Below are 22,614 nucleotides of genomic sequence, written 5' to 3'. Positions count from 1 at the left end.
TGAAGCTTTCCCACAGCTGTGGTGGTCACAGAAACTACATCCTTTCGTGTGAGCCGCATGCAACCTGAAGCCCATCCTCTGTGGGGAGACAAGCAATGGCTCCCTCCTCTACCTCCCTGTGTATTTTCATGAAACTTCTAGGAACAATATGATATCTGCAACTGCTGCGTTCCTGTGAACTGCAGCTGAGCTTGGCCAACAGTGTAGAAATCACCATGAAAGACAGACATACACACTGAGGAACAGAAAACAAATAATGTTGCAAGCCTGCCTGCTCCCACTCACCTTGTGTGTGAATCAGGTAACAGACACTCGCTCGTGAGTTGTATATTCACATACAACAATATTCATGTATAGTAAAAATGCATGAATACATGACTGTAACCCTCAGTTTATATTACTAGTTATTAAAAAATATTGTATAGTCAGTAGCTCTTTAAAACTCTGAAGGCACAGCAGCCGCTCCAATGCATCAATTACTTTTTCTTTCAAAGATGAAAAAAAACCCCGCGCATAGCTCTATCATGTTTCCAGGTCAGTACCTGGGCCTAAGCAGAGCCGTCACCATGGTGCTGCCTGGGACTTGATACCGAGAATGACAAGGGTAATTGCCAGCAGTTTGCCTTTCTTGTCTCTAATCACCTGAGCACAAAATACAAATCACAATGGTTTTAAGAAACTGACTTTTAAGATTTCATTTAACATGCCTGAAAGGATTTGAGGTAAGGATGCTCAGTGTAAAATGCTTGTAAAAATTGTTTCCAAGGTGTCAGCATCCCTTTAAATAGGCTGAGTCTGATCTTCTATAATTGCCATATAATCCCATCCTTCTAACATGAGATGCACAGGTAACTAATGGGTTTTCTAATCTGGCTGTGGGCTAGGGATTTGGTGTCTTCATTCAAAGAGGATTGCAGGTAACTGAATAAAGATGAGACAGGACTCTCTGAAGATGACACTGTCCATGCAAGCTGCTCTCTTGGCAATCACAATTTGAAAAGCAGAAAATATCCAGAGAGAAGGATGGGTGGGAAAGAGGAGCAGTTGCCTGAGTACACAGATGCTAGGCTCTCCCAGAATGCATCTGCAAAGACAGAAAAAGTGGAGGATATTTGTTTTATGACATCCTTTCTTCCTTGTAATGTTTGACCATCCTTAAATCATTCTCATAAGAAGTTTGCCCAAGTATTGCATAGAACAGGCGGTGAGTGGGCTCAGGTGGATGTCACATCCCTGTTTCCTGGAAGGATCGTTCAGCACACGCGTCAGTGAACACTGCAAGGATTTTCATCCTCCAGTGCTGTCAGCCTGTGCCTTCTCAACACTTATGCATTTGGATCAGGTGTGGTAGGCGGGAAAGTCTCATCTTCCATGAAGTCACTCGTCTGGGCTACAGGGGGGATGCTCCACCTCTACCTCAGCCCCATGCTGCTTGCCTGAACACCTGCCACAGACCTGGAGAGGCTGAGAAGCAGCAGTGGTAACACAGAGCAGGTCTGCTGAATCAAATGTGTCTCCCCCCAGTGAATTACAAGCAAGGAGGCCTTCTGCTTCTGCATCCGATTTCCCCTGCCAAGTCTCGATGCCCTGTCTCTGAAGGTACAATTAATCACTATGGAGACTGTTGCAAAGTCACCAATTTGGGCTTAGTGTTTCAGCTAAGCACTAAGCAACAGGTGCTGGGCGGCTTTTTGGAAAGAGCTTTTTTTTTCACACTGGTGTGCAGTGCCTGAAGGCAAAGAGAGGTCTTTCCCTCCCAGCTAACAGTAAGTGCACAGGCCAGGTGCTTAGGTGGGACTTCCCAAAGCGGAAGAGTCCATATGACATGGATTGGGCCCCTGTCACTGGTGGAGGTGGTGGGAGTCAGGGCTCGTTCATCAGAGGAACGGTTGGATTCAGATTCATTTGAAGGGTCTCTCATTCTTCATACTAAGGGAAGGTTTTAACCTCATGGAAAACTCTGCACTGTGTGTAAAGCCTTGCAATGGCTCGCTCAGTGAGTCATCTCAGAAGGCAGAGAAATAGTAGAAGCTGCAGGTACGCAGGGTCCCAAGGTAGGTCTATGGGGGTGCATGCAGCAGACCTCAAGTTTCCACGCCAGGGCTCCCAGTCGTGTCTGGACCAGAGGCCAGACAGCCATAATAGCCCAGGAACACAAAACCTGCTGAGTGAAGCTGCGCCTTTCAGCAGCTACACCATGTCTGGGTGTGCAGCTCCTGGGGGGCAACACGTCCTCCCTGGTCCCGGCACTCAATCTGAAATGCAAAACCACAACCCAGGAAAAACCTGGGCTGGGGGCAGGGGAGGGACCATTTAGCTGTCATTTACAGACATGGTAAGTGTGTTACACACTCTAATCACAGCCCCAGGCCATCTGCAAGCCCAGCTACTCACTCAGAGGCTGGAGCACAAGCATCTCTCATCACTCTACCTATGGCTGCGGGCATGAGCGGTGCGGTGGCCAGACGCTGCTCTGCCAAGCCCTGCACGAACACGTCTTGGACCTGAGACTAGCACATACCTTAGACATGTGAGTCCTTTCCTGGTGCCTCGGCACAGGCAAACTGGGGGACTGCACTCAGCTGTTGGTAGTTTAAAGTGTCCTTCTGGAGAGCAGACCTAAATATGTCATCTTTTCCATTTGGAAAAGAGAGCATAGCTCTGTGAAAAAAAGAAAATTTGGAGCATCCGTGGGATTTGCCAGATTAGAGACAAACTGCACTAAAGCACTGGCAGCTCCTTGCTGAATTTGCACAGATGGCTCTGCCCCATCCCTGCCCCCTCAGCAAGACAGCATGACATCGGACCCAGAGGAAAAGGGGAACAACAACCGTGGCTAACAACTGCACGGATTTATGCATTGAATGCTCTGCGCATTTCAGCAGCCTTGGAGGAGCTGAATCTACAACCTGACAGGCACTCTGTGAACAGCAGTGATGAATAACTGCATCCAGAGGCACCCCAGGATAGCAAGGCAAGCATTTTTTAACCAGGTGCTGCTGATGCAAAGCCATCAGCACTACTCCATGCAAAACTCTCAGCACAGTTGAAGGTTCACATCCTCACTCAGTCACCGGGAAAGGACAGAGGGGTCACATCCAGATGCATCTGTGGATGAAATATTTAAATGAAATGCTGTGAAAGGGGCCCTTGGGGCATGGTAATATATTGTCCTTGTAATGCACAAGACAACCCGCCCTATTCTGGGGGTCTGCTTTGCCCCAGTTCCATTACTGTAGACCCTGAATAATTGCCCCTCTTCCCTTTCCCTGTGGTTTCTTGACAGGACAGACACACTGAAATACATGTCCACAGTGCAGTTTTGGCTATAAGGGGTACTGAATACCTCCCAAATGAAATGTGACAGAGCTCACCCGCTCCTGCTTGCATCCAGAGGCACCTAAGCCCTTAGGGACACACGTCTACATGTGATTTAAAGCAGCTCTGCAACTGCTCTGCCTGGGCTAGGCCTGAGCCTGCCCTGGTGGGGACCTGCTGTTTCAGCTCCCTGTTTAGCCTTCAGATGTTGCACCAGCCCCCAAAACTGCAATGGAGATACTTGAGCTGAACTGAGCACTGTGGAGCAAGTACTGAAAGGTTTGCTGGTTCAGCAGAGAAACCCAAAACACAGCTGCTGCAAAGGATAAGGCATGCTTTTAAAAGCATCAGTTCCAGCTATTTTCCAAGCTCAGGAAGAGGACAGCTTAGAACTAGTTTCAGTTTTGGGAAAAGTACCAGATGCATTCTCATTTTATCTAAATCTGTGTTCTTAGACTTGGGCCGTATGTCACTGGTGTTGTGGTAGTCCCAGAAGACTACGGGGGTTTTGCCTTGTTACTTGTCCCTTGAAAATAAAGAAGTTATGCACTCATCAAAACTGGCCTAACAGAAGTCTGGGACAGCAAGAGCCACTGGTGAGGCAGGAATTGTCTTTCTTTAATGCTGCAATCAGCAAAACCCCTGTGGTTTCCTCTATTTCTGTGCAGTTTCTACTCATTTTAAAAACGTTTATTTTCTGAGGTTGCACTGCTTCATTATGAGGAATAAATAATTAAACTATAATTATTTAGCCCTATTTCTGCACATGAAATTCTCTTAGCTACAGAGCATCATCCAGGACACGTTGTTTTGGCAGCTTTATATTCCTAAACACTTTCACTGCCCAAGCATCAATGTCTTTTCACCTGCAGCTTTGCACCCAGCCGCCTAGCCTAGCTGCAGCATAGCCTCTGCTAGAGTCTTGAGGCTGCAGAAATTTTAACAGCAGATTAAAACCATTCAGAGTCACGTGCAAGAGATTCGGGCCAGAAGTGTTGGTGACCTGTTACAGTTATCACTGCACGCTGACAGAGCATGGCCCCATTCCTGGCAACTGCAATGACACCTTTGCACAAGCTTGCCATGTCCTCCTCTGCCCACGCAGGAAAAACAGAGATTCTTCTGCCTCTGGGGCTGTGGACATGAAAAGTTGAGCAGGTTTTGCTATGAAGGCTGAGGCAGACCTATTGTTGAAGCCAGCACGTGCAGATTGGTGCTCTTTCACATCTGAAATTTGCCTTCACATATAAATGAAGAGATGGGCCTTTGATTTCTGTTTATGAGCCGCCAGGAAAGGTCCTGCCTGGGAGCAGAGCACCTGAGGGTGCAGTTCTGCAGGACCTTGGACTGGTCACAGGGGCTGTCCTGGGCAGTCGGGTGACAGGCACCCCCACCCCATCCATGTGCTCCTGTCCCCCCTCTGACGCAAGACAGTATGTGGGCTCAGGGGAGCTGAAAACCTCCCCAGCAAGTAAGTTCAGCAGGGTCACCTCCTGAAGTCACTCCTTGTGAAGTGTCGGAAAACCAGCCCCAGGGTGGGAGAGGCCAGAAACAGGTCAGCAGAGCTGGAGGAGGGTGGTGGGCACGAGAAGGAAGGGATGGATGGTCCTGCCGCAGCCTTGGTTTTGCAAGGTTCGAGCTGTGGGACAGCTGCCCCTCATCTACTTTTTGTCTTCCCTCTGTCTGCCCTCTGGTTTCATCTGTCTGAGTTAATGATTAGTGTGTTGACTCTCGGAGAAAGCAAAACATGGCCGTCTTTGCTGAGATGATTTCTGCCATGCCATTGCTGCATGTAGCCATGAACATAGGCATGGGACTTCCCCATGAACACCAGTATGTAGCAGAGTACAGACTAAAGTTAGATTTCCCCACTTAACATACAAAATAAGTCCCAGTGAAGGACCTCTACCCTGCTCTGTGCTAATAAAGCAAGCATCCAGCAGTGCTTTCAGAGCCACAGATTTTATCCCAAGGTCATTTGTGCTCAGCTGTAAAAGAAATCTTTCCTCCTTCCCCTTCAGGATGCGGGTCTCTGAGGGAGGTGTCACTTAATAACTTTTCCTTTGACATTTCCTGGGCTCCGTTTGCCTCCGGTTCCCCCGAGGCAGCACCGATCAGCTCCACATCCCAGTTAAGCTCTGCTGAGCTGCTCGCACGCCCCATGCACACCCCGGCCAGCTGCCATGCACCACCCACTGCTCTTGACATCAGCTGGCAGCAGCAGCACCTTGCCACCGAGGAGATAGATACCCTCCTTTGCGCATCCCAAGTCATGCCAACATTGGTGGCCTAAGTTGCTGCTGTGTTTTATTCCCATTAAACCTGCCAATCGCACTCGCTGAAGCGTATCACACGTCTCACCTCGCTTGTGGGCTCAAGTCAGTCACTGGGAGGAGGAAACCCTCTATGGATAAGGCATGAGGTGCACAGAAGGAAGAAGAAGCCGCATGCAGCTCTCATTAACTGCTCCACAGGAACGATGTGGTTTGGCATCCTCTCCCAAGGCTGAGCTGCAAGCCCAGGGCTGGGCAGGGGGGAACGGGAACTAACTGCCCCATGGAAGCTGCTGAAAAGCATGCAGGAAACCTGCATGCTCCGAGAACTATTTTAGCTGTGGCAAAGAGCAGGAGAGTCCCATCGGAGAGTTGCCCCCCTGGGCTCCTGCCATCAGCCTGCTCCCCCCAGCTGGGTCTCCTCCACCTTCCCCCTTGAGCCTCAGCTGGTTCCCAGAGCCAGCACCTGAAGGACCCAGCCCAAAGGCCACCTTCTGCAGCGACTGCCTGCTGAGCGGCAGGACAGAGGCTTGTTCTCTTTTCCTTCTCTCCTCTTCGAACGTGCTTGACGAAAGAGCTGTGTGCATCAAAATGTTAGCTGCAACACCCACTACACTGTTGTTTTCATAAATAAAGGCTGGTTTTGTAACTTGCAATTTTGCCATGTGGTTAAGTAACTAAATAAGGTTTGCATTGCGTGTCGCTGTTAAGAAGGTAAGCCTTAAACCCATCAGTAAAAAGCCTGAAGTTTTTATCAATAGCCCTGGGGTTCAAAGTAAAATCTAATTAATCCATAAACCATCACAAATTCGTGGCCTCTGCAGGGACTGGAGAGTTAAGCACTGATTTAAGACATTTTCTGTTGGGATAGCTAACTCCTCCATTTAGAAGGCATGCTGTCAAAATGGACTTTTTCACCCCTCTAAAACTGTTTTGCACTAACATTTTACCTAATTGCTCTTCAGAAAGTGATAAGCAATAAATGTGAGAGAGGAACTTTTGCTGGGGGAGTTACAGGCAGTGCCCTGATTAAAATGTTAGGGCAGAAGATCCTCCCAGTTTTACAGACATCGTTGTGGGAGCAGCTCAGAACACCTGGCATTTGTTTTCAAGAGTGAACCGTTAGAATTTGTTGTACTGCATGTTTGCCAAGCCTTCGAAGAACTAGTTTTACAAGGTCAGGTTGGAGGATGGCCTTGTGTATGCCTGGGAAGATGTGCCTGAAGACAGCCATGAGTATGTGTAAGGAATGTTTTTACCTTTAACTGTTCTGAGGACTGGCAAACATCCCAGCTGAGCCAGATATGCACGCCTGTATTAGTAATATTGGCTGTATGCCGTTAGCTCTTTCTAGATTTTTGTTGAAACATATATAAGTTTGATCCTTTTGTGAAATAAATGGAATCTTGTACAGATAGCTTGAGCGCTTAATTCAGTCGCCGCACATCGTCTCTGGGGAGGCTTCTGCTCCGCCTTACCTTCAAGGGTGGCTTCCCATTTCCCCAGTCCCAAACTGCGATGGTGACCTGTTGCAGGATGAGCTCCAAGGCCTGCGGAAGCTGCTTGGAGGACTTCCCACCGATGCCGTTGGGTGCTGATCACACACAGCAAGATCATGTCAGAAACTTGTCTCATCCCTCAAAACCTTCAGCAGCGCCATATACCACCTCCAGCTTTCACTTAGCGTTGTGGGGGTGTAGCTTTGCCACCTGCCCCCGAAAATCCCTTGCTCCTGCAGTGCCAGGATCTTCAGGGCAAGGTCTTTGGGGAATCCAGCTGCTAAAACAACCCAGCCTCCTCTCAAAAATCTGCCCACTGCCATTTTTCAAAGACTTATAGTCTGGTCCAATGTGGGTGGCTCTAAAGGGGATGGACAGCCCACTTTCCAGCACAAAGGCCACCCACAGGCGCTTTGAAGGCTTTCTCGGGAAGGGTTTGGACTCAGAGAGCTGCTCAAAGACAGAAGCTGGAAGAACTTGTGAACCTGGCAATTGCAAATCTGTACTCCCTCCCCCCCGCCAATGCCCTGTCCTCAGAAGTGACAGAAACACTTTAGCTGAATTAAAACAGTGTTTTAAAAGTGGAGCCTGGCAACAGGCACCAAAAAACCCATGTAATTTCCAATGGCTAATGCATTGGTGTGGAAGGCTGAGAGATCTCAGTGTCAGGCCTGCCCGATAGCCTGGCACATGGACGTGAGCTTTGCTGCACGAGCATCCAAGTAATTTCTGCTATCAGGCAAATGCCTCACAGATTGGATATCAGTACATGCTGGATACCCCCTGCAATAACACTCAGGACCTGGGATGAAAAAGACATTTCTGTCATGCATCCCAGATCAGTCTGTCCATCCATCCATCAGTCTCCTGAACAATGTCTGAGCCCTCCTGGCTGCTTTCAACCAAAGGAGGTCTCCAAAATCTGAATTTTTCACATATTTTATGAGGATTGGTGAACAGGTAGAGGAAACTCAGATCAGCTCAGTGGGGTGCACAGGAAACATGGCTCCAAGTCCACACACGGGCAAGTCAGAAACAAATTGTCTGGGGGCAGGTAGAGTTGGGAGGAAAAAAACCCATTTTATCTAACAGTCATCCCTATGCTATAAGCACAGGACAATACTTCTGTTTCCTTCTGTGAAACAGAAAGAGGGAAGCTATTTTGAAATAAAGCCTCTGGTGGCCTTTCTTTTCTTTGTTTTAGATTGAGTCTGTCTTTTCTGGTTGTAGGAGATACAAAGAATTGGGGGATTTTTACATTTGGGTAGAAGAGTGCTATTCATACAAACAATAAATATATTTCTTTATGATCTATATCTCAAAAATGCAGTAGTCCTGTTTTTAGATATTAACCAAAATTTTAAAATGAGTTTAGCACCCTTAATCAATCAATCTCTTCTTATTTCTTCTCTCTTGGGCTTTTCAGTGCCCTGGCATCAGCAGGCAGACAGTAGATATGCTCAGGTGAACTCCAAACCCTACTCTAGGCTCTGTCCTGATGCCCTTTGTTTCTAACAACAGCTAATTGCCCGCACCTCAATAACAGAAAGCATCATATTACAGGCTTCTTTTGATATCAAACATTGAAGAGACTCAAAATGATTATGCCTCTCATCCCCCTACATATATCTGCAAGCCATCTTTGTGAAAGATGATTACAGGCAATGCAAACATGCCCCAGGAAACACACGCCAATGTACGCAGCTTAGGAATCAATGCTCAAGCAACTCCCTTGATGGAAAACCTGCTGCAAATAGGACACTTGCTCACTTCTGAGGGAGCACGTTTCTCTCAATGAGAAGGGATGACATAAAGTCTAACCCTCTCCTGGTATTCCCCAACGCTATTCCTGCTTGAGATCGCCTCCGACGCAAACAAGTCTTATAACCAGGACGCAGGGAGCTTGCTGAAAGCCGTAGGAGTCACACCTATTCATGAATTTGCCACATGGCTGTATTTCTGCACGTGAGTGATTTGTAGCTCTCAGTCCACAGAGCTATGATAACTTTTTAATAGGAAAAACAGGCCCTGGTGCTGTACCCAGCAGTTTTGTTATGCTCGAGGGAAGCTACATGGAGGAGGAAATAAAAGAGAAAATTGACCATTTGTGACCACTGAGTATTAAAGAAGCAGGGAAGAGGCAGGCAAAATCCAAACTACTGCACACAGCAATAGCATCCCTGAAATTTCTGCTCCTTTCTTGATAAGCAAGGCCCTTATGAGCTTGGGGTGCTTCAAACAGTAAAGTTTAAAGCTGAATTAGAAATGAGCAAATAAAGGGGCAGCTTCCTCTTGGGTGGGAGGTTTTCCTCACACCAGCTGCAGAGAGGCTATACCTGTGCCACCCTAGAACTCCCTTACCACAAGCAGAAGCCCCAGACCCAGCAACACGCTGAGAGTTTACCTGCCAGCCTCATGCTCTGCCACTGACACACAGCCTGCCCGGCAGAAGTACAGCAAAGCTGTACTGACCATTGAGTCTTTTTTTCCCCCTCCCTTCCCTTCTATATATTAACCACAGCCGCATTGCTGGCCTAGGCAGAGTTGTGCTGGCTGTCTCCAGGGAGTCACTGACAAACCGTCTTACCTGTGCACTGGAGACATAAAAGTCTCCTGCAAACCCGACCCTACCTTTTCGTAGCTACCCACTAAGGGATTTTGTTGCAAAGATCAAATGATGTCAAGTGCAAAAGTACAAAAGTAACTGTTACTTAGTTTTAGCATTTGTAAAGCTTGATACTCAGGAATTTAGATATTTATCAGCCCATTTACAGGAGAAGTAGGAAGACCAACACCTGTAGCAACAGATGCTGATTTGTGTTCTTTGTCTTGCTGAATAAATTCGACACCTATTTTTCCAGGCAGAAGAGCCTGGAAATAATGACTTTTATCATGATGGATCCAAAACTGCTGTCCAGTGATCAGTTAGTTTGCAAAACCCTCTTTAAGTGCTTCACATCTGCTCCACTGACTCCATTGGGTTCTGCACGCAAACAGCACCTCAGAAAGGCCCCATAAAGCCATGGTGCTTCCGTCTTGCATCCAAAGCTCAGCAGTGCTCTTTTCCCCAATGCACGACCTGAAGTGTAAGGCGTATTTTCAGATCTTTCAAACAAGTTCATTATGGGCTTAGTGCCAAGCCTATTGCAAACACCATAAAAAGACCTCAGCTGATTTTGGAGGTCTTCGGATCAGTTGTTCTAGGAAACAGATTTGTATGAAGGTAGGAGGAGGAAGAAACAGTACTTACAAGAATTGTGGGATCAACACAACAAAAATGCTCCAACTGAAGCTGCAACGCCGATTGCCAGTTCGCATGGCAGTGCTAAGCTTAGCAAAGGTAGGACTGGTCCCTACAATCTGAGGAGTTTAACTCCAGAGGTGCAGAAAGCTGATCAGCAAATGCTTTTGTTTATAGCGTGGTGACTTCCTATGGCTGTTTAAAAGCTGGGTTCTCATCTGAACCGGCTGACGCTATTCCCTCCCTCGTATCTGGATACAGCTACGTGTTGCTGAGAAGCAATTCATTCCCATCATTTTGGACCTCTGTTTTAAGGTGGGAAGAACCGGAGACACCTGTCAGCCTCCACTGGTGACAAACAGAGCTTGGATAATGACCAGAGACTAGATGCACAACTTGCAGAGGGCTAATATTAAGCACGGGAATCCCACCTTGTGCCTTTTAGCTCACTCAGGGTTTATAAGCAAGTCAGCAGCCAGATTCAAAGGGACGGTCTTTGATGGGTGAACATAAAGGTGCTGGTCATCCTCTTGTCACCTCACCATTTTGCTGGTTGTTTTTGTACTTAGATTATTCTTGCTACATAGTGACCTGACAAACAAAGTCAGAAGTCCATGGTAATCTTGTTCAAAAAGTACATATATTTAATAATGATAACAAATACAGTTTTTTTCCCCTGGAATTTCCACTACTGTATTTCAGTAAGTCCCTTCTATGGTCACTGCAGTTTGACTGTACATAGCTACTGTCTAAGCTGGATACATAAGGTTATGTTTTAGCAGTGTAGTACTCAAATATTCTCTATAAATATAATAAAAGATTTAACATTTCTGTTTTCATTCTGATCCTTACACATATTTACTGGGTTTTCACAAAAAATACATGTCTCTTTCCTGCCTCCCCCAACCTTTTACTGGGTTCCAAATAAACCTGAGTTTGTAATTCAAGTCAGTATCTGCCATCTGTTCAGGTACGCAAGTCCGACGCACACAAAAGATGGGATTTCAGTGGTCCCTGCTCACTAGCTTTGCAGCACAAACATCTTCTTAGCATGAAGAAAAAGAAAATGCTTTGATGTTTTTAAACAAAAGGAAGAGCTAAAATGGACCCCTGGGATGCACAGGTGCTCTGTACAAACAAAAGATGACATTTTTCAATCTGAAAATGAGTAACATTATTTCAGGGCTGTCTTTCTTATCATACTGGAATTTTTACGTATATTATTTTGCAGATAGCTTAACTACCCCAGAGGTGGGTGTCCGCACTACACTGAAGAGTACAAGATGTGTATGGACTCCCCCATACCGAACTGATGGGCAGCTTCAGTGCCAAGGTGAAGGTCCCATCTGCAGGGATGAGAAGGGCGCTCTGGGCATTCACGCTCTGCTCGTTTTGCCAGCGAGCATTCCAATATTGAACAGTCCAGTCACCTGTTCTGTCAGTATTTGGATTAATGTCCAATTTTTTTCTTGCAGATTTTGGTGTAAGGCCTGAGCTATGCTGAGAATTTGGAGCATGCACTCAGCTACGGGCTCTGCTGGGGACCTTCTCCCCTGCCTCTGCTGGCCCTCCTCCCCCCGTCCCTGTGTATCTCTCTCATGCAACTGGAAGGAAAGCTTCTCAAACAGGGGTAACTCTCAGCATTTGCACAGACACGAAACCAACGGGGCCACAAAATTGTTTGCAAAAATATTGATGAAAACAGGGCTTAGATTCCTATAAATGGTCTCGATGCAAAATCCCTATCTTTCAACAACAACTCCAAGAAGATGATGATGCCTCTGCTGCCTGGGTTTTGAAATGACATTAAGTGGGTGGGCAGCAGTGGGGCTTATGCAGGCCAGGGCTGCCTGCTTAGGAACCAGACTGGAACAAGCTTTGTTGAGACATCCTGTACGCACAAACATACACGCAAGCGCGGTACAGACGAAAGAAAAGAGTAGTCTTTGGCTAAACCTTCTGATTTATAGGAAATGGTTTGAAAACAAAAACAGAACCAAAAAAATGTTGCCAACCTCTCAGATGTATCATTTACTTAGAAAAACAAGACCAGTATGCAGAACATGGTGCCTTTTAAGAAAGTTAATCTTCATTGCTCATAACAATACCGAATTTTTGGTAACCACTGCATTACCAATCTTGCAGTATAAAACGGCATTGGTACAGGTTCATGTGTCCTTTATTAGTCTTTTTAGTTCACTGCAGTCTCTCAGAAAAGCCTTCAGGTGTGTCCAATGCTGCCTTGATGTAACAGGGACTAACAGTCCTGCACATAGGTGTGCCATGGAACTAGTATGGCTGCAAAAATCAGAGGTGACTGGATTGTTTAAACACAGGATGTTGCAATCTGGATTGCTGTTGAAGCATCTGCTTGCAGACCTACCATAGGAAAAGAACAGGCATCATCATTTCCACATGATGAAATTTGTTTTTAAATAGTCATGTTTCTTCTGAGTGACATCCTTAAATCATCATTTCCTCTAGGAAAAAGATGATTCCGCTATTAGCTACTTTATGTAATTAACAGTAAAATCTGCTTTGACTTCCAATACTCCCACTTTTTCTGAATGTTTAGATCACTTGTGTCTTTATTCAAGCTTCTACCAACTTCATCTTCTTGGCAGTGCTTGTTAGCAAGTTGACTTTGGACATAGTACCTTGAGTTTTTCCACTTGTCTAGCCATGTGAACAACGCCTGTAGCAGTACCATGTACTGTGTGGCACAGGCAGATGGAGCGTGGACAGTCTTACCACAGATCCTGGATGGGACCGGCATTCATGGCACCACGCAGGTTACCTTGATGAATCAAACCGTTAATGTTTGCTGTTCTTCCAATCAACCTTACTACAGTACTAGATGAGAGCAGTGAAAATACATATTCACGTAGCTCTTTCGAGACATGTTTTACTGTACAGTTAGATGCCAAATGTTAATATTTAACAGCACAAGCAGAGCCCTTTTCTTTCAGCTTCAATATGTAGGACAATGCCTTCCTTAGAAGCAGACCTCTGATGTTCTATGTTGGACCACTGTGGTGTATTACGTAGTGACAGCAACATGCCTGTGGCTTTCCCTTCTTGTTAAAAGTAAAAAAGGTTGGGTCCCAGAGAACAGCAGTACAAATCCCAGGATGTCAGACTAACACTGGCCACTGACAGCATCTGCTGCATTGAAGGAAATCTGCGTGGGGCTCATCTGCTGCAGCTGAGGCATCCTCGCTTCCAGCGGCTTGTCGCTCGCCGACTGCATTGTCTGGTTCCTCTTCCGCAGCATCTGTCCGATCCCCATCATGGGGAATCTGCCTCTGCTTTTAACACAGTTGGGGCTACCCAAAGGGTTGTTGGAAACCAGCTGAGTAGGGGACACTGCTTCTTCCTTTGCCGGATACGCTTTTTCTTCATATGTGAAAGAGACTTGGGTGGGGTGGACAGGGGACGTACTCCCTGGCTGAAAAAGTGGAGACAGTGTCCTTTCACTTGAGCTTTTGTAAGGGAAATTCATTGGTGAGCCTAAAATCCTGTACTGATGAGAGGGGGAAACCTGGTCTATTTGGTCCTCTCTGTCAACCGACTCGAAGGAGTGCACAATATTCAGGATGAGAGGAGAGTCCTTTGCCCGGCCCCCGATTCGGGCTGGCTCCTGCGGCGGAGACTCCTGCCTCTTGAGGAGCCGAGGGGTTCTGGGGGGCGGCTGCTGGACTTCGAGGTATTCCAGGGAGCTGGAAGTGACGCAGCCCGTCTTGGTTGCCAGGGGTTCATGGAAGGGGCTTACCGCACTGCTGGAGTCTGCAAAGCAATCAGAAAAGGAACCAGAAGAGCAGATTGTATTTAATAGCACTGCCTTCTCTGCCTTACGGCAGACAGCGTCCAACATCACCTTTAACAATTTTAGGAGAGTGTGACAAATGCACTAGCCCCAACAAATGGTCTTAGGGATATACTCAGAACCTAATTCCCTGACTCTCATTTGATACTTACGTTGTTGTTTCATGGGTAATTTATCTGCCACTTTCCTCAAAGGCAAGAAGAATGCTTAAACTGAGTAAGACAAGGACATGAAATGGAAAACCACAGATGTCTTCAGCTGTTTGTATTAATTATATCCTCTAAGGCCATGTCTGAGAGATCTCACATTTCTCCTTTCTTAGCACAACTTTGCATGGTTTTAACTGGGTCTGAGTGCTGTAATCACTGACATACCTAGAGACACAGGGGACAACAGTGAGTTAATCCCTAATGTCTTTACTTGCATTTTGGAACAAAATCTGTTCTTGGTTTCACACATGTAAATATGGAGTAGCTGCACTGGCCAGATTCAGGCCGTTACAGTTGGAACAGATTTGCTGCATCGACTTCAGCGAGAATCTTCTCCCAGCAAGGACTGAATATAAATGGAACAATCTTTGCAGGATTTGGCCCAGTAAAACAAAACGGCTCATGGAGAAGATCTGCTCGGTTTCTACAGGACGCTGGCACTCATTTATGCCAAGCTAGTCACAAGAAAACATGCTTTGCTGCCTTTATGGAAAGCTATCCAAGGAGCCTGCTTTGCTAGGTTTTCCCTAACTGAAAGAATAGTGGACTGGCAGTTAATCACTGTCCACGAGTTCCCTCGGTCTCAAACCATCTAAAAGGGGTATAAAATAATTTAGGTCTGCCAGCCCTCAGGTCACAACCACAAATCTCACATGTATTTCTTTTGAAAGTGATGGTCTTGGCAGGGGTTGAGACCTGAATGGATGGATGGGATGAAATCACTCACATTGAGACTTGTTTGGGAAAAGCAGACCAGGTTTAATCTGACTAGTTTCTTCCCAAAACTGGTCAAAATTATTTGACCACTTCATTTAGGAAGTGTCAAAACATGGTTTCCATAAGCAGGGAAATGTTTTAGTTGAGATCTGAACGATTTTCAGGTTTCAGTTCAAAAAAGCAGGGAGAAACCTAGAGAGGAAAAAAAATGAACTACGTTTACTTCCTCCTGTGCCTGCCTCCCAAAAGGAATGACAAATTCTGAACAAAATGAGCCTTTTTTAATGTTTTTTACATTTTTCACAAAAAGTACATCCCATTTCTGACCAGCTCCGCGGACTACTGCTACCTTGCAGCAGAGGTGCCTGTGCTGCCAGACAAATACCACTTTGACATTTTTTTAGGTATAAAACATCAAATGATAAATTATCAAGTCACAAGAAAGAGCAAAAAACCACCATAAGCCACCACTCTAAACAACTCCCTGACACCACAGTAAACATTCTACATCACCGTATTTCACCCCACTGCTCTGTAATGACCGCCCCTCACTTAGTTCCTTCATTTAACAGCTGGCTACATCACCTTCCTGCTCCTCAATGTCTCCCATCCACATCTGCACTACCAACACCCCATTTTCCCCGCTGACCCCACTCTCCCTCCGCTCCTTTCTTCCACCTCCTTTTGCGAGCAGCTCTCAGCCATTCCTCCCAGGCTGCCTCCTACCCTGCGTGATTAATGCTCTGCTCTCCTCTGGCTGTCTCGTCTTTTCCCTTCTCTGTTAATGCTTTCCCCTCTCCTTTTGCTGCCTGAAATTTGCTGGGGTTGGCAGTCCCACCTGCATTTCCTCTTGGCTGCCTATTTCCCCTTCCTCCACCATCAGCTGCCGCGCACTGCTTCTCCCAGGGATGCCACCGTTACCGGCACTCTCCTCAGGGTCAGGGATTTCTTCCCGTGCTGCCCCTTAGTCCCCCTTAGCAATACCGGTAGGAAGAAGCTTGTCTACTGGCTTTGGTTTGTCAGTGATCTGGGGTGGGTGTTGATGCTTTCAAAGCACCAGTGTGAAGTGCAGATGATTTTGTGTAAGTATGTATAAATAGGGAAAGAAAGCTTTTTTTAAAACACTGTGGGAATTCTGTCAAATAAAAGAGAAGTAGAAGTGAGGATTCACGACTGCTGAACATCGTCATGGTTTCCTCAGGACGTTTCCTTCAATGTTTGGCTACGTTATCCAGTCCTCTTTCACATACCACCTCCAGAGCAGACAGTGAATGCAAGCCCACGACTATTTACTAACAAACACACAACACACAAGATGCTCTCATTAATACCGCGCGTGCCCACGCATGCACATGCGCACAGGGACACACCACTGGTATTTCTCCCACTGACCTTTCTCCGGACCTCCAGCCTTGGTGACTTTCCGGTCCTTCAGCAGAGCCTTGGTGTTCTGTATCTGTGAGATAAGACAGGAAGAAGGCTGTCTATATGAAACTGGACTTTTCTCAGTTTTCTTTGGGAGCTGACGGTGAAGAATCTCCCCTTTCTTTTCTTGTTCTTTGAGTTTTTTGTCCTTTAAGTTGTAAAACAAACAAGAACAATTTGGTTTACTTAAGGGAAATTTAAATCACCCCCAGACTTATAAGCACACCACTTACTGAAGCCAACTTAAAAACTATACATTTACAAGGAACTTATCCTGGCTACTCAAGATAACTAAATCTTTCATGTCTCATTTTCCTCTGATCTGTTTGACATGATTTCATGGCTCCCATCTGCTCTGACACTCATACAGTGTGAAAGTTGGTTTTGGAAAATTAAAGGAAAGCTTTCTCTTCGGAGGCCATTTGTCCTAGGACACCTCGTTGGAGCAAGTAGATGAAGGTTCCTGCTCCTTCATACCTGAAATTTGCCTCCCCATTTAAACACCGAAAAAAGGTCTTTGATTTCTCTTTATTGCACTTCTTTTGACATTTGAAAAGGTGAGCTGCAAAGCTTTAAAGACATTTAAACTCTTTGAGTCATTTATCTTCTGTCCAAACCAGATCAGGAGGAATACGGCCCTTGCTTTTACAGCATCTCTGCAACTGCACAAGACATGGAGGGGGAGAAAATTACCGACCCAACCTTTCAGTGAACCCTAACTCCTTTTCGTGACAGGGAAGGCAGCTGAAGGTGGGATTGCAAGCGCATACATCCTAAAAGATAGGTTTGATCTTCAGTGATGACAGAGGGAAAACAGAAGTTGGGAATGGGATCTGAAGAGGAATCCAATTTTCAAAGCACTGTTTTACAGTGAAAATTAATTTTATCTTTTTTCAACATGAATCACTAGATTCTGCAAGCTGCGTAACACTCTTTACCTGCCACTGATTACAGGGGGAGCTAAAAGTCTTATTTCACTTCTAAAAACCAGGCATCAGATTTGTGGCCCACATTTTGCCATTCCTCAAAGACTTCAAGAACCTCTCACCTTTCTGGAACAAATCTGTGTGGTCTGGTTTTAGATGTCAATCTCAAAAAAGTGGGCGTTTTGGTCTGGTTGCTTTGGGGTTGTTTCTTTAGAGGAGCTTCTATGTCACGTTCTTTGTGTGGCTGTAATTCTCATTTAAGCAACATGTTTCACTGAGGCTTATTGAAAAGTCACTGTAACTACAAGTCTTTTTTTAAAAATGCAGGGAAGTTCCTTCACCCAATTATGTGCTGAGGCCTGTATTTTGTCTGATAATTATGCACTGCCAAAGGGCTGGCTCTCTTGATGATTCTCTATTGAAAGTTCATTGACATGAAGTCTATCGAAACCTTCAAATGCAAAGTAACATGCATACATGCAAGAGAGGGAAAGAAAGATGCAGAAGACAACTTGGGTTCTGTTGGGCCACTACACAGGTCTGGAAATGTATTAAGACACCTAAGAGGAAAATAACCGGATTGCACTTGTTATGATCATTCCCAGCTCAGACAGAGTTCAGCCCCCCACATAGAGGGTGTCTGGGCACTGCTGGGCTCATTAACCTTTGAGTTTTCAGAAGTTATGGAGTCAGAAGGAAGAGCTTCAGTGAATCATGAATTGGGGTTTTTAGTTTTATTACAGAAGTGGTTAGGTGACCTGGGAGAGTGAGAACCAGAGACCTTCTCTGAGTTCCTCGCTGTCTTCACATCTGTCTCCCTTCACGCATGTGTTTTTTGTCACCAGCCTTCCCTCCATCCGTCCCTTACCCCCTCCAGTTTCTTTCCCTTTAGCTAGCTAAAGCTGGCTAATCCTTCCACAGAAACAAACCAATGCATTATGGAGCCGTCATCACTTTGCTTGCATGATACCTCTTCGTCCACCTGACGTCTTTCCCCTTGCCTTTAGAGGCTGTAAGCACCTCTGTCACCGAGCATTTATTCCTCCCTGCCTGCGCTGTGCTTGGAACAACACAATGTCTGATCGGTCCCAGGCACTATCTGGGCAACCACAGTCACTACTGATGACAATGAAGTAACAACAACAGTAATAACAACAATAGCAATAATAATAAAAACAACACTGTGTGAATAACACCCTGCGACAATAGAGTCAGTGGGAGCTATACAGTTAATTTTGAGCCCACCACACTATTTTTCCTCTCAGGGCTCTAAAACTCTGCTGCCAAGTTCAGTAAAGACTGGGCTCTACTGAATATCTTTTTTTAAAGGTACTTGTGAGGATGAGATCAAGTGGTGACTGTATTAAGCCTAAAGGAGACTATCAAGATTGTTAGCGGCTTTCTGCTATTTTGGATAGGTGAGGAAAGAATTTGCATGTCAGTTGCTGCAGCATCTGTCAGAATGCAGGATGTTTCAATGCTGCAATATTTTTAGCCTAATGGTGCAAGAGCCAAGCCGCAGCTCCTCACCCGCCAAGTGCCCCTGACTTTGCCTTCACACTGCTATGTTTTCTAAGCAGCAGTAATACAGTCATACCATACAATTAAAAGCACTCACAAAAAGAAAATTCACATATCTGGTGTTAGCAATTGATTAGTTTACCCTGGGTGAACGTTGCAAATAGTCTTATAAGTATTTTTAAAACTTACTAACGTTACTTCTCTTAGGTGATGGTTGTGAGAGGGGAAACGACCAAAATCCTAAACTCCCAAGGTGCCACAATACTATTATATTTTAAAAGGAAAGGAAGATTTCCTTCAGGGGAGTTATAAAAGTTCGCTCTTCACTGTACCATGCACAGCCATGTAATGGCATGCTGTCGCACAATGCAGGAGTTGTACCGGTATGTTGTACTTGAATAGGTTTGGCATTACATCATCCTCTGGTATTTCCTGTCCTGACCTCGACCCGAAAATCTACCCTTAGTCCCAGTAGTCCCAGCAACGGATTTGAAAGGAAGATAAAGGGTATTTGCCTTGGCCACGTCTGAAATGGTGATAGGACAATGACACAAGTTCTTAGAAGTTGCAAATTTCCTGAGTCTGAGCCCACCAGCTACCCTGCGGGAGGCAGATATCCCCAGCACTGGTCCCCTGGATTTGCTGGAGGGATGGCCGCTCATCACCTGAGGCCTCTCCAAGAAAAAGAGAGCTGGAGAGAGACAGATTGCTGCCTCCTTCCTCCCTGTGCTGCCCATCTGCCCTGAGCACCAAAATGAAATCAGCCTGCAAAACAGCCTGGTTATTTAGCACCGACAACAGCTCTCAGCACCCTCAGCCCTGGCGCACTGATCCCACCACCCCAGGTTCGGAAACCTAATGGAGAAGAGGGGCTGGGCATGACCGCTGCCCGTGTGTCCTGCTGCCTGCCCCAGCAGGCAGCCCCTCGATCGAGGCAAAGTCCTTATTTCACATTGCTGGAGTGAGGTGGAAGAAATTCAGTCAGCTGCTGAAACTGAAGCTGACCAGCCCTCCTCTCCCTGCTATTCCCATGGCAACACACGGCTACGCTCTCTGTGCAGTGTCTGCCTCGGGACCAGTGCCTCCTAGTTCCCCTCTGGAAATGGGGGATGATAAGAAGACTCTATGTGCAGCTCATGAACATGCCTAAGATTATGAAATCTGTATCCCTGGGTCCAAGTGGTACCCACTGATCCCAGTGGCACCCACTGATCCCAGTGGCACAAGCTAGATGCTACCAGGGCTATGTTCCCATCCATATGTGTTCCCATCCATATGAAGGCATTTTAGGAGAGATGTCTGCCAGTTATAAAGGGGAGTAGCATCCCAGGGTCTGTATTCACCCACGTGTGCTGCTGTAACTGTCCTGGTACAGTAAGGGTAACACAATCCCCTTGTGTAAATACAGCTAAAGCGCTATAAACCATGCTTTATACTCAGCGATGCCCGTGCAGAACAAGAATATACTGTATTATTGTTGCAGTGTCTGCACTGTGATTGCATCGAGGTAACTATTTCAAGAAAGAAATGACACCCCCTCATCCTCTAAATAGCTCCACTGGGACCAACTCCGAGTGCAGGAGAGGCTTTGGAGGAAGCCTTTATCCCTAAGCGTGTCTACAAACCAAAGTGGGGTCATACAGTGGCGCTACCGTTAGTTTTCAATTACCCTTACGGAAGTCAAACACCATTCCCCTCTAGGGGCACGGGGATTTCAGGACCACCACCAAACCAGACCATGCATTTCTCTCGGCTACGTGCAGGTACACGGGCAGGCCTTGCTGCAGGCTCCCCTGCACAGGGTAGGTACACAGAAGCTGTAAGCTACTGCCTGGATGGCAGGCAGAGCACGCCCAGGGCTCTCTGTCACTGCACAGAGAAGTGACACCAGCAGCTGGAAGAAGCTGGCCCAGAGAGCGTCAGGATGCACCATGCGACATCTGCAGTGTTCACCTCCAGGTACCTGCCTGTGTTTCCAGAGGAAGGTTGCCCTGCAACAGCTTGAAATAAGCTGTCAAAGAGCATTTTGAAATATTATATTCATTGAATCTACCCACTGCTGATACATTTTAAGTAAGGTGGTTTTTGATTTATGTAAGAAAAGAATTATAAGTACTTTGCCCTGATATTTCCATCTGGCTTGCAGTTCAGCTTGTCTTGCAAGCAGTCTTTAAAATAAACAAAACCAGCCATGATACAAAACTGCCCTGGAATTAGACCATCAATCCAGCGCTGAAGAGTAGCTTTTGAAATAGGTAGACTCTTCAAGAATACTGCTCTTTGTCTTGGTAGGTAAGACTTGCACAGCTCATATTACTCTTGTAATTTTAGTGCTTGGCAAAGAATCAGCTGGGGAAGAAAAACTCCAGCTATGAGAAGACTCCTATTATCTCATATGTATTCTTTTAATATAGACTACCTTCTCTATTTGCAGGCAAAAAGACTGGAGACTGACAGAGCAAAAGGCAACCTGGTTAAATCTTTTCTCTGGCCAAGGGAAGTCCCTCACGATGCAGTGGGCTAGTTCTGCATCACTTCTGCTAACCTGAGCAGAGTTTTGTGCTAATACAGTTTCATTGTTTCTGGTAGTCAAGCCAGGGTTGGCCCAGGACACCAGGAAAGCCAGGTGACCAGGGACGGTCACCCTGGCTGTCACTCAGCTCTCTGCCCTACACCACCAAGGTCTTGAGACTCAAGGCAACACAATTATGGTCTTCTTACAACACCAGCAACTTGCACCCCAGAATGAAACTACAGAGCCCCCTGAAGAAGTTTGCATTATTTTGCTAAACAGAGCACTTAGAACTTTTTATTTTCTTCATAAAAGTCACCTTCCACCCTAGGGGGTTGCTATTTGTTCCTTTGAAAAGAAATTGAAGGAATTATTTGTCCTGCACAGGCAAGATCACAGGCCTTTTTTTTCTCCACAGGTCCAGAAATCCATCACCTTAATCACATTCACCAAGGATCCTCAAATTCAGTCTGCTTTCAAAGTACCTTAATGAGCTTTAATGAGCTTTACCTCATAGGAGTCTTTATTTGCCTTGTATTTTTCTATCTGGTATAGTTGGTTCTTGTGGCAAATATTGTCCTGGCCTTCAGACTTCTGTGGAGAGAGAAGCACAGAAAAGTAAAGTATGTAAGATAATTAGAGAAAACTAACATTCAACTACTGCTTAATGGACCGTATCCACTCTTGGCATTCAGTGGAGGTGCGTCAACTTACAGAGATGGTGAATTTGGTCCATTACATTTTAAATATCATTGATGGCATCATCATTAAAACAAGCTTGCTGAAAGAACCGAGAAAAGAAAAAACCTAAGAAGCTGTTGTCAGATCGGAAGGCCGTTGGGGATAATTTCTCTAAGAAGCAAACACATTAAGAAGAAAACTCCATACAACCCACCCTCCTGCCCATGCAGTCACGTCGGACCCTACAGACCTTCAACTAGTTAAGACTCCTCGCCAGACCACAGGCAGCTGAGTGGAGAGGCCAAGGGAAGAGAGTGTGCAGCTTGCCTTTGTGCGCTGTGCCCATCCTAGCACTCCAGCAAGTACCACGCAAAACGTGGCCTGAGAGCTCCGCTCCTCAGGATGTACAAGGAAGGATGACATGTGGCAGCAGACTCCTGCCCTAGAGAAAGCTGCTGTGCAAACC

The 22,614-nt window shown here is 46.0% G+C and overlaps 1 protein-coding gene across 2 annotated transcripts in view; it reads right to left on the bottom strand.

The window, feature by feature from the left end:
• Nucleotides 1–10,952: 10,952 nt before the first annotated feature.
• The window catches only part of HUNK (hormonally up-regulated Neu-associated kinase), a 59,360-nt gene continuing 47,698 nt past the window's right edge, over nucleotides 10,953–22,614 (bottom strand). The window contains exons 8-10 of one of the 2 annotated variants that reach the window (XM_030020747.2): nucleotides 21,978–22,061; nucleotides 16,476–16,656; nucleotides 10,953–14,117 (exon numbers count right to left, since the gene is read on the bottom strand). In XM_030020747.2, the coding sequence (XP_029876607.1) occupies nucleotides 13,471–14,117; nucleotides 16,476–16,656; nucleotides 21,978–22,061 (912 nt within the window). In that variant the 3' untranslated portion in view covers nucleotides 10,953–13,470. The remainder of the gene's footprint in view (nucleotides 14,118–16,475; nucleotides 16,657–21,977; nucleotides 22,062–22,614) is intronic. The other variant, XM_030020748.2, reaches the window with a different exon arrangement.

The sequence above is a fragment of the Aquila chrysaetos genome, chromosome 7, assembly GCF_900496995.4.
Source record: "Aquila chrysaetos chrysaetos chromosome 7, bAquChr1.4, whole genome shotgun sequence".
NCBI classification, from domain to species: domain Eukaryota; kingdom Metazoa; phylum Chordata; class Aves; order Accipitriformes; family Accipitridae; genus Aquila; species Aquila chrysaetos.
The sequence above is the reverse complement of the archived record's forward strand: the minus strand, read 5'-3'. Positions and strand labels throughout refer to the sequence as shown.